Source organism: Neoarius graeffei, chromosome 8, assembly GCF_027579695.1.
Source record: "Neoarius graeffei isolate fNeoGra1 chromosome 8, fNeoGra1.pri, whole genome shotgun sequence".
NCBI classification, from domain to species: Eukaryota; Metazoa; Chordata; class Actinopteri; order Siluriformes; family Ariidae; genus Neoarius; species Neoarius graeffei.
The window spans coordinates 35,244,342-35,259,676 of NC_083576.1; the positions used below are offsets into that span (position 1 = coordinate 35,244,342).

At 43.8% G+C, this 15,335-nt stretch overlaps 1 protein-coding gene across 3 annotated transcripts in view; it reads left to right on the forward strand.

Annotated features, from left to right (window-relative positions):
- The first annotated feature begins 3,625 nt into the window (after positions 1 to 3,625).
- si:ch211-153b23.7 (TNFAIP3-interacting protein 1) overlaps positions 3,626 to 15,335 on the forward strand; it is a 52,928-nt gene continuing 41,218 nt past the window's right edge. For 2 of the 3 annotated variants that reach the window (XM_060926889.1, XM_060926892.1), the window contains exons 1-2: positions 3,626 to 3,737; positions 3,899 to 4,030. In XM_060926889.1, coding sequence (XP_060782872.1) covers positions 3,930 to 4,030 — 101 coding nt within the window. In that variant the 5' untranslated portion in view covers positions 3,626 to 3,737; positions 3,899 to 3,929. Of the gene's footprint in view, positions 4,031 to 15,335 lie in introns of all 3 variants that reach the window. The other variant, XM_060926891.1, reaches the window with a different exon arrangement.

The following is a 15,335-nucleotide window of genomic DNA, read 5'->3' on the forward strand; positions in this document are numbered from 1 at the left end:
GTACCCCGCCTTTCGCCCGTAGTCAGCTGGGATAGGCTCCAGCTTGCCTGCGACCCTGTAGAAGGATAAAGCGGCTAGAGATAATGAGATGAGATGAATGAGATAATCAGAAGTAAAATATCCTGTCAATAACCAATATTTACTATATACACTTGCTGCCTACGGGCGAAAGGTGGGGTACACCCTGGACAAGTCGCCAGGTCATCACAGGGCTGACACATAGACACAGACAACCATTCACACTCACACCTACGGTCAATTTAGAGTCACCAGTTAACCTAACCTGCATGTCTTTGGACTGTGGGGGAAACCGGAGCACCCGGAGGAAACCCACACGGACACGGGGAGAACATGCAAACTCCACACAGAAAGGCCCTTGCCGGCCACGGGGCTTGAACCCGGACCTTCTTGCTGTGAGGCGACAGCGCTAACCACTACACTACCGTGCCGCCCAGAAAATAGAGAATCTGTAAATCGAAAAGCTGAAACCATTTTGCTCAAATCAAAAACACTAAATGCATGTTTGTTTTTTGTAATTTGTACTTTTGATTAGACAATGCATGCTCAATCTTTCAACACGTAGTTTCTACTCCAAATGCATTGGGGGAGAAACCATGCTAGATTAAATAATCCATCTTGTTCATTACACCGATGACTGTCTGTAACGTGGCTACTGATGGCATATTACAGAAACCTCACTGAAACAGGCTAGAAATTAAGCTTATATGAAGAAGGCAGTGTCACAATCCAAAGGCCACAGAAACGGATAGGACCCAATGTGTAACTACAGAAAATGAGCAGAAGCGTACCTGAGGAGTTGGCTCATTGAGGAGGGCAGGCAAGTGACAGGCGCAGCAGCACAGTCCAAAACCCACTTAGTGAAATCCAGGAAGATGGCGACAAGTCCCAAAAAAGTGGCAGGCAAACATAAACAAAGTCCCGAGCTAAAGTCACAGTGAGAGAGCCCACAAACAGCAGGCAAAATCATAATCCAAGAAACGTAAACAAAGCTGAGGAACAGAACGTGAATTAGATAAAACTTACAGTGAGTATTTATCCATGCTGAGTAAATATCCTTGGTGTGTTTACATAAAGTGGCTGATGACAAACACGTAGCAGGTGTGCTGATGCAGTGTGGGGAGAATAGGGAAAAATGCAGAGTGGAGCGCAAAGGCATAGTTTAGGATCTGGAAGTTCCGGGCTGGATCGTGACAGGCAGATCGCTCTGATAAGGCTATCAGTAATTAACTGCATGAATCAACAGCTGTTGGCTTCTTACACTTAGCCTCTGGTATCATTCTGTGTGTTTTTGTTATGAATATGTGGTGCTGCCTTGCAATGACCTGGTGACTTGTCCAGGGTGTACCCCACCTCTCGCCCATAGTCAGCTGGGATAGGCTCTTGCCTGACCCTATCCAGGATAAGCGGCCACAGATACTAGATGGATGTGGTGCTGTTTCACTCATTTAAAAAAAAAAAGTCCTCTTTAAAACATTTGTTAACTATATATTAGACAACATGGATGCCAAAAATGAAAACTTATATTGAAATTACAGGGGTGTAGCTGGGGGGTTCTGGGGTGCCCTTTGTCGGACCATACATTTTTTCAATAACCGCATAAGAATATTAGAAAAGCGCCCACTGTAATTTTTCTAACATTTTTTTTTAAACTAGATTGTCACCTCAGCCTCATTAGGGTTTCTATAACCTTGTATGGATTTCCTGTGGTTTGGACGCAAAAACCCAGTTTGTCAGCGTGTGTGTGGGAGAGGCGGATGTAAATGCAGATATGTTAAATAATACACAGTGTGATATGAGCATAAAGTGTGTGAAACACACACAACAAGCAAACAGTCCGAAACAGCAGGCAAAGTCGTAATCAAGGAAACAGGCAGGAGGTCAATCGAGGCGCGGACAGAATATCAGAGGCAAAACTATACAAGATCAAGGGATGAGAAACAGGAGTTGAAAAACCAGGAGGCCAACAAGGACAGGAAACAAGGCTCTGTAAGGCACACTAGACGTGGCGTAATACTTCGCATCATCCTTGCATAGGCGCAGTCCTTAAATAGCCTAAACATAGTTCATTGATTAAAGACAGGTGTTTTTCGTTAATGACGTATGTGCCAGAGCTCGTTAGGCGCGTGCGCAGGAGGCGCGCCTTCAGGTGCACGAGCCAAGGCGCGCAGGACTGACAGTTCTGTGCAAGCGCAACACAATCGCACTAGAAAGCGTGGTCAAGCTGCCAGTGTAGCTGCAGTCTTTTTAGTTGTGAATTACGAGTATTTCCTTGTGTTAATAATTTGCCATGTCAAAACAAGTGAAACTTTCCTCCTTCTTTCGATGTGAAGAGAGGTAAGCAATTTTTATATATTTTTTTCCATCAAAGTTGCATTTTGTGGCTTCAAAGATAAGTTTTAGTATGCCGTTTCTAGAACACAACATCAAGAAAACATGGAAGAAACAGCAATAATGGAAGAGCCGGTCTCTACGCTACCTAAAACTAGAAATGGTAATTATTTTTTGTTACATAATGTACTCAGGCTGCCAGTCAGTGTGTGACCCCCCCCCCCCTTTGAAAAATCCTAACTACGCCCCTGAATTATTTTAATTTCAAAAAGACAGGGGGAGCTTAGCCCTTCTAATCCAATAATACAAACCACCCCGGCCTGCTAGCATTAAGATGATATAGTATGAGATGACATCACAGATGGACACTTTGTATGACTTTTAACATGACAAACTACATTTTCTTTGTCTTATTAACTTCAACAGAGAGCAAAAAAGAGAGGCTAGTGTGGGAATGGCTGTTGTTATAAGGGATAACAGGAGCAAAATTGTTTCATGGATGTTCCACAATGTTAAACAGTACTATAAAAAGACGTATGATGTCACACAAATAAATAAACTCATCATTATAATTGGAACATTTCTGTTCTATAAGAGGAATAAAATATTTCAGGATATGCTATTATTGGAAAATAACCAAGTCTGAGAAAGAATGAAACGAGTCTATCACTCGTTTCATTCTTTACATATCAGTTTATTCAGAAAATTCTTACTAAAATGTAGAAGTAGCTACAGATGGCATGGTGATAAAAAGTCAATGCTATGTACGATATCAATGCAAAATTTACTAATACACTTATGTAATGACAAAACTGGCATAATCTGAGATTACTTTTTCATCAACCCTGAAAAATTCCACTGTCCATTTAATCACTGCATCTCAGCTACTGTAATTAGGATTCATTATTGCTACAGTTACAAGCTGCTTCACAGCTATACTGTACTTGTCACAAAACCAGATTTAAAAGGACCCAACACCAAAATATTATCCTCTTACTCCTGATTTCTTTACTCTATCCACTACCTTCTGCTCTGAATGGGTCAAAGATTATATCTAAAAGTTTCACATGATCGCATTTTCCATGTACTTCAGGGTTAAACAGTGACATATACGTACCAAGTACTGTAGAAAGAGTGAGAAGTCTGTGGTTTTATTATACGGTTAGGGTTTGTAGACAGAAAGTCCTCTGAAAGCACATGCTTGTGAGGAAATTCCCCCAGTGCATGGCGTCACACTTCCTTATTCTCATCTCACTTTAATAACCATATCAACAAAACAGTGTCATATAACTGCAGGTTGTTAAATCATCACCGCATATTAGTGATCAGTCTACAGAAATAAAATCATTGCTAGGACATTTTCTTTTCTCATCAAGCTTTTTATCAAGGTCTAGTACACTGTTAAACACCACATTTAGTAGTTGTACTTCCTTTTTGTAATGTTTTGCATTGAAGTGTTGGGGCTTTATATTTAGACTTCCTGCTAAAGTGGAAAGTGGTTTCAGAAAAAAATAAAATAAAATCTGTTTGATCGTTTCTGTGTGTATAGGTTTTAAGTATAAGAATAAAAGTTGTACCAAATGGATGGAAACTCATTATCATCACTGTCAGAGGAGGACTCTTCAAAACCGCTTTCTCTCCCAAAAGAGACCAAGGAAGAAAGAACATCACTCTGTTCAGGGTAAGTCGAGATTTTGCTTTGCAATAAGTTTTGTTTGTTTGTTTGTTGGTTTGTTTGTTTTAAATTCCATAATAATATTTCATATTCAGAGGAATCAATTTCCAGCCTTTAAATGATTATGAAGAATCAGTCGAACTTAAGGATAATTGTATTTTCCCATCTATATTTATTATGATTTAACTTTCTTTGCAAAAGTAGTTTTAAATTATTACACTTATGACATGGTAAGTGTAATTTCAAGATAAGGAAATTAGGCATTTCCTCACTGATAATGTGACACTGGCATGAGACTGTTTGTTTTATTACCATGTATGTTAAATTAGCTCCATTCCAAAACATGAAGCTTGCAGAAATATAGCCAGGGCAAAATTAGAAAGTAAATAAAAACATTTCCACACCATTTGGCAGAAATGTGCTTATAGTTTATTAAAGTTGACAAGTCAAAGTTTTTACAAAAAAAAAATGCAATTTTGGCCAAAATCCAATCTTATGCCATCAGAATTCAGCCACAACTTATGAAAGATCATATATATAAAATGAGGGTGTAGCAAGATTTCTAGGTGGGTGGAGCACAGAAACACGGCAGGCCAGAACTGAGTTCTCAAAAACTCTTTTATTTCAGCTTTTCAGCTTTTATACTCACTCTCTCACATACATACACACACGCACGCACACAAGCGTCCAGGTTGGGGAGAGCTCCCTTCCTCTGCTCTCCCTCTCCTCTTTATAGGGCACGGTCACTGGGGAAGACACACAAACACAGGTTAATTCCCATCAGGTGTAGTGATTCTGCCACTTACCTTCCCTAACTCCGCCCTCCATTCACAGACTGACGCTTGCCCACGCCCCCGCTGCCACATACCTCCACCACCCGACTCAGGCCGGGGAGCCGTCCGGCCTGAAGCCGACTCCCCCCACCCTTGACGGGAGAGGAAGTCCGCCACAACCATCTGTGCCCCCGGCCTGTGGACCACCTTGAACTTAAATGGCTGGAGTGCCAGATACCAACGGGTGATCCACATGTTGGCATCCTTCATGCGGTGGAGCCACTGCAGGGGCGCGTGGTCCGAACAGAGGGTGAAAGGGCGCCCCAGCAGGTAGTAGTGGAGGGCGAGGACTGCCCACTTGATGGCGAGGCAATCCTTTCCTATTGTGCTGTAGTGGCCCTCGCACACTGACAGCTTCCGGCTGATGTACAGCACTGGACGGTCCTCCCCCTCCACCTCCTGGGACAGAACAGCCCCCAGCCCCCTGTCCGACATGTCCGTCTGCAAAACAAAGGGGAGAGCAAAGTCAGGGGAGTGTAATAGTGGCCTCCCACACAGTACAGCCTTTACATCCAAGAAAGCCCGCTGGCATTGTTCCGTCCACTGGACCGGATCTGGTGCCCCCTTTTTAATGAGATCAGTCAGCGGGCTGGTGACGTCTGAATAATTAGGTATAAACCTACGATAGTAGCCAGCCAGCCCCAGGAACTGTCTCACCCCCTTTTTGGTCTTGGGCCTCGGGCAGGCCACAATTACTGCTGTCTTGGGGATCTGCCAATATCCCTTTGTCAAATCCATTGTCGAATAAAAACAAGCCATGCCTAGTTGATCAAGCAACTCGTCAATACGAGGCATTGGGTATGCATCGAATTTAGACACCGCGTTGACTTTTCTATAGTCCACACAGAACTGGACCGACCTGTCGGCCTTGGGCACCAAGACCACCGGGTTGCTCCAGTCACTGTGGGACTCCTCGATGATGCCCATTTCGAGCATGGCCTCAAGTTCTTCCCGAACCACCTTTTTTTGTGTGTTTGGGCAGTCGGTAAGGGCGGCTGTGCACTACTACCCCTGGGGGCATCTCAATGTGGTGTTCTGTGAGGTGGGTGCGGCTGGGCAGGGGTGAGAACACATCAGAAAATTCTGGTTGCAACTGGGCGACCTCCGCGAGTTGGGTCGGGGAGAGGTCATCTCCACAGGGGACCAGAGCAGTGGGCAAGGTCAATTTTCCCTTTTGAACCCCCGGCCCCAGCTCCGCCTTCTCTGGAACCACCGACACCAACTCCATGGGGACCTCCTCACTCCAGAGTTTTAACAGATTGAGGTGGTAAATCTGTAATGCCCCGCCCCTGTCCGTTCGCCTCACCTCATAGTCGATGTCCCCGACTTGCCGTGTGACCTCAAAGGGTCCTTGCCAGCTGGCGATTAAGTTGGAGCTCGACGTGGGCAACAGCACGAGTACTTTATCTCCCGGTGTGAACTCCCTAAGGCGTGTGCCCCTGTCGTACAGACGGACTTGACATTCTTGGGTCTGCCGCAAATTCTCCTGGTTTAAGTGCATGAGGGTGTGGAGTTTGGCGCACAGGTCGATAACGTACTGAATTTCATTTTTACTTGTTGAAGGTCCCTCCTCCCAATTTTCACGCAGCACATCTAGAATGCCACGCGGCTTACGCCCGTATAATAATTCGAACGGGGAGAACCCCGTGGAGACTTGTGGGACCTCTTGCACTGCGAATAACAGGGGCTCGAGCCATTTATCCCAGTTGCATGTGTCCTCACTTATGAATTTTTTAATTATGTTTTTGAGGGTGCGATTGAACCATTCAACTAAGCCATCCGTTTGTGGGTGATAAATGCTGGTGCGAATAGGCTTAATTCCCAGTAACCCATACAGTTCGCACAGTGTGCGTGACATAAACATAGTGCCTTGATCAGTCAGAATCTCTTTGGGGATTCCGACTCGGGAGATGATGCAGAAGAGTGCTTCTGCAATACTGCATGCTGAGATATTGCGAAGAGGCACTGCTTCCGGATATCGCATTGCATAGTCCACCAGAACTAAAATAAAGCGATATCCTCATGTTGACCGATCTAATGGCCGGACGAGATCCATCCCAATTCTTTCGAATGGGGTCTTGATTAATGGCAGAGCGCGCAAAGGCACTTTTGGAATGGCCACGGGATTTACTAACTGGCATTTGCGGCACACCGTACACCACCTATGGACATCGCCGCAAATCCCTGGCCAATAGAACTGGGCCATTATTCAGGCTAGTATCTTATCCTGCCCCAAGTGTCCGGCCATGGAATTAAAGTGAGCTGCCTGGAATACAAGTTCCCGGCAGCTCTTTGGGATTAAAAGCTGAGGTATCGGTTCTTTAGTCTGAGTGTCCTGCGTCACTCGGTATAACCTAGTATTCATAATGGAGAAATAGGGGAAGGATGGTGTGGCATTTGGCTGGAGTGTTTGACCATCGATTACTCTCACTTGGTCAAACGCATGCCGCAGAGTCCAGTCCTGTGACTGCTCTAATGGGAAATCCACGAGGGATTCCCCGAGAGAGGGAGGAGGAGCAGGCTGCTCCTCACTCTGATGCGGTGATGACGTAGATGGCTCTGTGACAGCTGCTCCCGCCAATGCCACACCGGGATCTCCCCCCACTAAACTATGGCAGGCCCCACTCTTCACTAAATGGGTCATTAATTCCTCAAATCCCGGCCAATCAGTCCCCAAAATTATCGAGTGGGTAAGGCGAGGATTAACCACCGCCTTTACTCTAAATTTCTCCCCTCGAAATAGAATGTGGACCAGCACTAATGGGTAGTTGTGAACATCCCCGTGCACACACAACACCTTCACCAATTGTGCTCTCCCCAATGCCTCTTCTTGCACCAGGCTTTGGTGGGTTGAGGTCTGATTACAGCCAGAGTCCACCAAAGCCTGATACGTATCCCCTTGGATACTCACTGGTATGCGATATGCTCCAGCCCGATCGAGGGCGGTCTCTGGCGCATCGGGGATCCGGACCACTGTGCCCACCTCCATTGCCGAGCACTGATGCTGGAGGTGCCCCGGCTCCCCGCAGCGCCAGCATACTGGCCCAGGCTCTCCCTCTGAGTGTTCTGGAGTTCACTTACCTGAGGGGGGGAAGACACAGATACGGAAGTAGGAAACAGTAGGGCACCACGGGTGCGGCAGGCCGGCTGGGGTGGAGCCAGGCCCCGCCTCCGCGGTGGGGGAATGGGGCAAGGACTAGGAACAGAGGGAGAGGAAGAGAGAGAAGAGAGGGAAGAAGAGGGGACACGCCGTCCTGCCGTCGGAACAGCCGCCATATGGTCCTCCGCCAGCTCGATGGCCCGGTCCAGCGACGCCGGGCGATGGCACTGGATCCACTCCGCGGTTCCTTCTGGAAGTCAGGCGACAAATTGTTCCAGTGCCACCAGGTCAATGATTCCCTCAGCATCATGGTTGTCGGCCCTCAGCCACCGCCGACAGGCGTCCCGGAGCTGCTGGCCAAACGAGAAACGGCCGGCCAACCTCCTCCAAATGCAGCGTGTGGAAGCGCTGCCGCTGCTGTTCCGGTGTGTGCCCCACATGTTGGAGGACAGCCCTGCGGAAGTCAGCGTAGACCAGCCAGCTGTTGGCGGGAAGCTGTAGTGTGGCCAGCTGTGCCTCACCTGTTAGCAGGGGGAGGAGGCGTGCTGCACGCTGCCCCACCGGCCAACCCCACGCCTCTGCTGCCTGCTCAAAAAGAGCAAGGAAGGCTTCGGGGTCGTCCTGCGGACCCATCTTCGTTAGGGTGAGGTGGGGAGGGTCCACGCTGGTGGTGGTGATGGCGGACCCCGCCAACGTGAGCAGGTGCCGGAACGCCTGGCTATCTTCCTGCTGCGCCAGCACCAGGGCTTCGAACTGTTGTTCTTGCTCCTTCCGGAGGGCGACCAGCACCTGGTGCTGGCTCTGTTGGGCCATGACGAGGGCATGGACCAGGTCCTTGAAGGGGGAGGACTCCATGGGGCTGTTCTCTTCCGTACTCCGAGCCCCGGGTTTCAGCACCACTGTAGCAAGATTTCTAGGTGGGTGGAGCACAGAAGCACGGCAGGCCAGAACTGAGTTCTCAAAAACTCTTTTTTATTTTAGCTTTTCAGCTTTTATACTCACTTTCTCACATGCATACACACACGCACGCACGCAAGCATCCAGGTTGGGGAGAGCTCCCTTCCTCTGCTCTCCTTCTCCTCTTTATAGGGCACGGTCACTGGGGAAGACACACAAACAGGGCCGGCTCTAGGTCTTTGGCTGCCCTAGGCGAGATTGAGTTTTGGCGCCCCCCCCAGAAAAAAAACCCTCTAATAACATCTAAATAACACTTTAATCTAATCACTCTATTCTATTACTATTAAACAATGTACGGTGCATGGACAATAAACAAGAAGTCATTTTTATCTTTTTCATTATTGTTATTATTGTTATCATTATTCACATAAAGTGTCACAAAGTAAAATGACCACACAAATTCAATACATATCTCCATATAATGGCCAAAAACTCTTCCGCACCCTGTTCAAAGTGTAGTGCATGGACAATAAACAAGAAATAATTTTTAGTTTCTTTTTTGCTATTAAAAGTTGTCATCTCTGAAGAATTAACAAATTAAATGAATAAAAAATTCTACAATTCTAAATTGTGCAAACTTAAGCACCCTGTTAGGACATCAATGGGCTGTATTTTCAAACAAAAGTGCTATTATGGGTACTTTGTTACTGAAGTAACATTACAATGGGACTCGTCTGGTCTTCCTAATGGCAAATTCCTTGATAATATCATCAAATGATATTTCTCTTGAGATCTCTTGGTTGATGCTCATCAGAGCAAGCCCATTCAGACGTTCTTGACTCATTGTTGACCTTAAGTATGTCTTCAGCAGTTTTAATTTTGAAAAGCTTCTTTCAGCAGAAGCTACTGTCACAGGTAGTGTAACAGCAGAGGTAAGGAGCGCGTATTTCTACATCCCCAGCCGCATCAGAGGTGTTGTAAAAAAGGTTTTCAACCTTTCATGAGCCAGGGCGCACTTTTTTCAATGAAAAAATCTCAAGGCACATCACCAATAGAAAATGTTGACTGAAACTAAAACGCTGTTGCCAATATTTACAATATACAGTCAGTCATTCTATAATTTTCCACGGTACACTTGGTGATCTCTCACGGCACACTAGTGTTCCGCGGTACTAGAGTTCGGCAGCACAGTGGTTGAAAACACTGTACACCACTGATGCACTTGGTAACATCTCCATTCAATAACTCCATCCCTCCTTTTTGGTGGGGTTTTGGTCGCCCTTGGCGCCCCTGGGCACACTTTGCGCTCTAGGCAATCGCCGGCGCTGGTAAAGAGAACACATCTGAGTGCTTGTTTCGTTTCCCTGCAGTCTTGACGCACTGAGATTGTTTCTTGTTTTCAACGCGTTTATTATATTTTCCTCCAGGAAGCTCTTCGCAACATGGTTGCTTGAATGAGCTGCTAAACTGTCATTTTAATGAGAACACAGATCAACAAAGCAACTTTGTTTTATTAAAAAAAAAAACATGCCAGGCACCATTGGAATATCTCACTGCGAAACGTGTTCGGTGCATAAAAGACCTTTACTTCAGCCCAGACTGCTCAACGACACCGACAGACTGCTCCAAGTGCAGCCATATTCAAAACAAGCAACAGATCTATGTCAGTTATCTACGTTATGCAAAAACACTCTTTAGCCAACAACACTTAGGCTATTACATGGCCAAAACAGAGAATAGCCGCGGATGCGCACTTGAGCACTTATTGTTTCATGATTAACAACCACCACCACACCCCACCCGGCTTTTTTTGACAAATCGCACCCTGTCTACATGCTTTGCTGTACAATTAAATTAGACTAAGACATTATAATGCTGACTCATTTTCAGAATAGTGGAAGTCATAATTTTTCTCCCCCCCCCCCCCCCCCCCCCCCCCCCGTTTCTGCGCCCCTGGATGGACGCAGCGCCCTTAGCATTTGCCTATATTGCCTATGCCACGGGCCGGCTCTGCACACAAACACAGGTTAATTCCCATCAGGTGTAGTGATTCTGCCACTTACTGTACCTTCCCTAACTCCACCCTCCATTCACAGACTGACGCTTGACCACGCCCCCGCTGCCACAGAGGGCAAGTCAAGAAGTTCTAAGACAAAGGAAAAAAAACTTTATTTATGAAAATAACAAAGCTATTTTTCTACATATCCTCCATTTAAATCTAAACACTTGTGCAAGCGATGTTTCCATTGGAGAATTCCTTCTTTGTATTCCTTTTTTGAATTCTTTTAAATTCCTTTTGAAATTATAAGATCTGTTTTAGAACTTTTTGACTTGCCCTCGTGTATATATATAAAACTTCAGCCTAAATATTTTACTAATTTGGATAAAGCATTGTGTGACTCAAATAAAATATTTATCATTCCTTATCTTATTTATCATTTTTCTGCCTCCATGTGCAATTTAGCTTGGAAAGGTGAGGGGGAAAAAGAAATATAAGAGGAGGAAACTATTGACAGGAGAAGACTGGTCCTTCCTTTTAGTCCCCATTGATCTATGACCGTGGGTTCCAGCACCCACCTAAATCTGAAATCCCCTCTGAAATAACAGTTAACCTTGTGTGTTGTGGGAGTTAGGTGTCTTTGTATAGCAAAATATTACACATTACTGTAACTTGTATGCCTCTACATTAGCACAGACTAATGAAATCTTTCATTTTGAACTTTAACTCACATTGCCTGGTATGACTATTACGCATATGTACTGCAAGGGACTTTGCTGAAAAGCACATTATTTCGATATTATCACTAATAGTAGAATGTCAGAAATTCATGAAGAATTTATTACAGTGAAAATTTTATAAGTCAGAATTTATGGCACATATATACTATGTTTTATTCTGGTAGCGCTGGAGTTGCTGATCTCTTCTGATAGACGCAAAACCTTCTGGAAAAATGTAATATGTGCAATGGCTGAAGTACGGTACTCATGGAGGATAAGTTTTCTTACATGTGTTGTGTTCCCACCTCTTTATGTTCAATGTTCTTTAACTTTCTGCAAGACAGATTTCTGCACAACCTGGTATGATACAGTTCAATGTTGGTGTTCAAAGTAAAAGTGCCATTCACCTCAGAGGGTAAATCTGAAAATATTGCTGTTTACTAAATGGGAAATGACATAAATCAACATCAATTTGGAATTTAATCATACAGTGGTGCTTGAAAGTTTGTGAACCCTTTAGAATTTTCTATATTTCTGCATAAATATGACCTAAAACATCATCAGATTTTCACACAAGTCCTAAAAGTAGATAAAGAGAACCCAGTTAAACAAATGAGGCAAAACTATTATACTTGGTCATTTATTTATTGAGGAAAATGATCCAATATTACATATCTGTGAGTGGCAAAAGTATGTGAACCTTTGCTTTCAGTATCTGGTGTGACCACCCCCCCTTGTGCAGCAATAACTGCAACTAAACGTTTCCGGTAACTGTTGATCAGTCCTGCACACCGGCTTGAAGGAATTTTAGCCCATTCATCCATACAGAACAGCTTCAACTCTGGGATGTTGGTGGGTTTCCTCACATGAACTGCTCGCTTCAGGTCCTTCCACAACATTTCGATTGGATTAAGGTCAGGGCTTTGACTTGGCCATTCCAAAACATTAACCTTATTCTTCTTTAACCATTCTTTGGTAGAACGACTTGTGTGCTTAGGGTCGTTGTCTTGCTGCATGACCCACCTTCTCTTGAGATTCAGTTCATGGACAGATGTCCTGACATTTTCCTTTAGAATTTGCTGGTATAATTCAGAATTCATTGTTCCATCAATGATGGCAAGCCATCCTGGCCCAGATGCAGCAAAACAGGCCCAAACCATGATACTACCACCACCATGTTTCACAGATGGGATAAGGTTCTTATGCTGGAATGCAGTGTTGTTCTTGCTCCAAACAACGCTTCTCATTTAAACCAAAAAGTTCTATTTTGGTCTCATCCATCCACAAAACATTTTTCCAATAGCCTTCTGGCTTGTCCACATGATCTTTAGCAAACTGCAGATGAGCAGCAATGTTCTTTTTGGAGAGCAGTGGCTTTCTCCTTGCAACCCTGCCATGCACACCACTGTTGTTCAGTGTTCTTCTGATGGTGGACTCATGAACATTAATATTAGCCAATGTGAGAGAGGCCTTCAGTTGCTTAGAAGTTACCCTGGGGTCCTTTGTGACCTTGTCCATTATTACACGCCTTGCTCTTGGAGTGATCTTTGTTGGTCGACCACTCCTGGGGAGGATAATGATGGTCTTGATTTTCCTCCATTTGTACACAGTCTGTCTGACTGTGGATTGGTGGAGTCCAAACTCTTTAGAGATGGTTTTGTAACCTTTTCCAGCCTGATGAGCATCAACAACACTTTTTCTGAGGTCCTCAGAAATCTCCTTTGTTCGTGCCATGATACACTTCCACAAACTTGTGTTGTGAAGATCAGACTTTGATAGATCCCTGTTCTTTAAATAAAACAGGGTGCCCACTCACACCTGATTGTCATCCCATTGATTGAAAATACCTGACTCTAATTTCACCTTCAAATTAACTGCTAATCCTAGAGGTTCACATACTTTTCCCACTCACAGATATGTAATATTGGATCATTTTCCTCAATAAATAAATGACCAAGTATAATATTTTTCTCTCATTTGTTTAACTGGGTTCTCTTTATCTACTTTTAGGACTTGTGTGAAAATCTGATGTTTTAGGTCATATTTATGCAGAAATATAGAAAATTCTGAAGGGTTCACAAACTTTCAAGCACCACTGTAAGTTATGAAGCTCAACAGTATGTCATTATTCAACTTAAAAGTTAAAAAAGTTAAAATTCAAGGATCTCCAAATATCAGGCCATTTCCTTTTTCAGTTGTAACAAGAAGACAGAGTCATCTATATCCCCCACCCTATATACCAGCTATATACCAAGTTTCAAGATATTATTTATCACATTTTTCAAGTTCTGCAACAGGAAACCAACTCTACCTCTTTACACTGACCGCAGCAGCCCATGGCATAAGCCTACCGGACCTTTGGTCCAGGTGAGCTAAAAATTAAAATTTCTCACATTTCTTAGTATCAAAAGGCACATATACTGTACATTAATCAATACATATACCAACTTTCAAGACCATACCACTCATAGTTTTCAAGTTCTGCTCTGGAAACAAAACCTACCCCTAAGACTAACCTGAGAGACTAAGTCTGAAATTCTTTCCATGGAAACATGAAAAATTAAAATTTCTTGAATTTCTTAGTATGAAAAGGTACATCACCTTGTTAGCATGTATACCAAGTTTCAAATCTGTATCATGAATAGTTTTGAATATATGCTCCGGAAACAAGCATTGCTCTTAGAAACTAAGTCAAAATCTATTTTTTTAAGGTAAAAATAAAAAAAAAAACATTTTTTCAAAAATCCAAAATAGCAAAAGGCACCAGTTCACATGTTGCTTGATATGTACTATACAAAGTTTTCTGAAGATATCTTCTGTATATTTAAAGATATGGCCCGGAAACAAAAACGTGACTGGACGGCCGGACAGCCGGACGGACAGAATCCATTTCTATATCCCCCGCCAAACTTTGTTTGGGCAGGGAATAATATAAAGCATCAAAATATGTTAATATATCATCATTAAGCATTACATATACAGTGGTGTATAAAAGTTTGTGAACCCTTTAGAATTTTCTATATTTCTGCATAAATATGACCTAAAACATCATCAGATTTTCACACAATTCCTAAAAGTAGATAAATAGAACACAATTAAACAAATGAGAGAAAAATATTATACTTGGTCATTTATTTATTGAGGAAAATGATCCAATATTACATATCTATGAGTGGCAAAAGTATGTGAACCTCTAGTGTTGGCAGTTAATTTGAAGGTGAAATTAGAGTCAGGTGTTTTCAATCAATGGGATGACAATCAGGTGTGAGTGGGCACCCTGTTTTATTTAAAGAACAGGGATCTATCAAAGTCTGATCTTCACAACACGTTTGTGGAAGTGTATCATGGCAGAAACAAAGGAGATTTCTGGGGACCTCAGAAAAAGTCTTGTTGATGCTCATCAGGCTGGTAAAAGTTACAAAACCATCTCTAAAGAGTTTGGACTCCACCAATCCACAGTCAGATAGACTGTGTACAAATGGAGGAAATTCAAGACCATTATTACCCTCCCCAGGAGTGGTTGACCAACAAAGATTACTCCAAAAGCAAGGCGTGTAGTAGTTGGCGAGGTCACAAAGGAACCCAGTGTAACTTCTAAGCAACTGAAGGCCTCTCTCACATTGGCTAATGTTAATGTTCATGAGTCCACCATCAGGAGAACACTGAACAACAATGGTGTGCATGGGAAGGTTGCAAGGAGAAAGCCACTGTTCTTCAAAAAGAACATTGCTGCTCATCTGCAGTTTGCTAAAGATCACGTGGA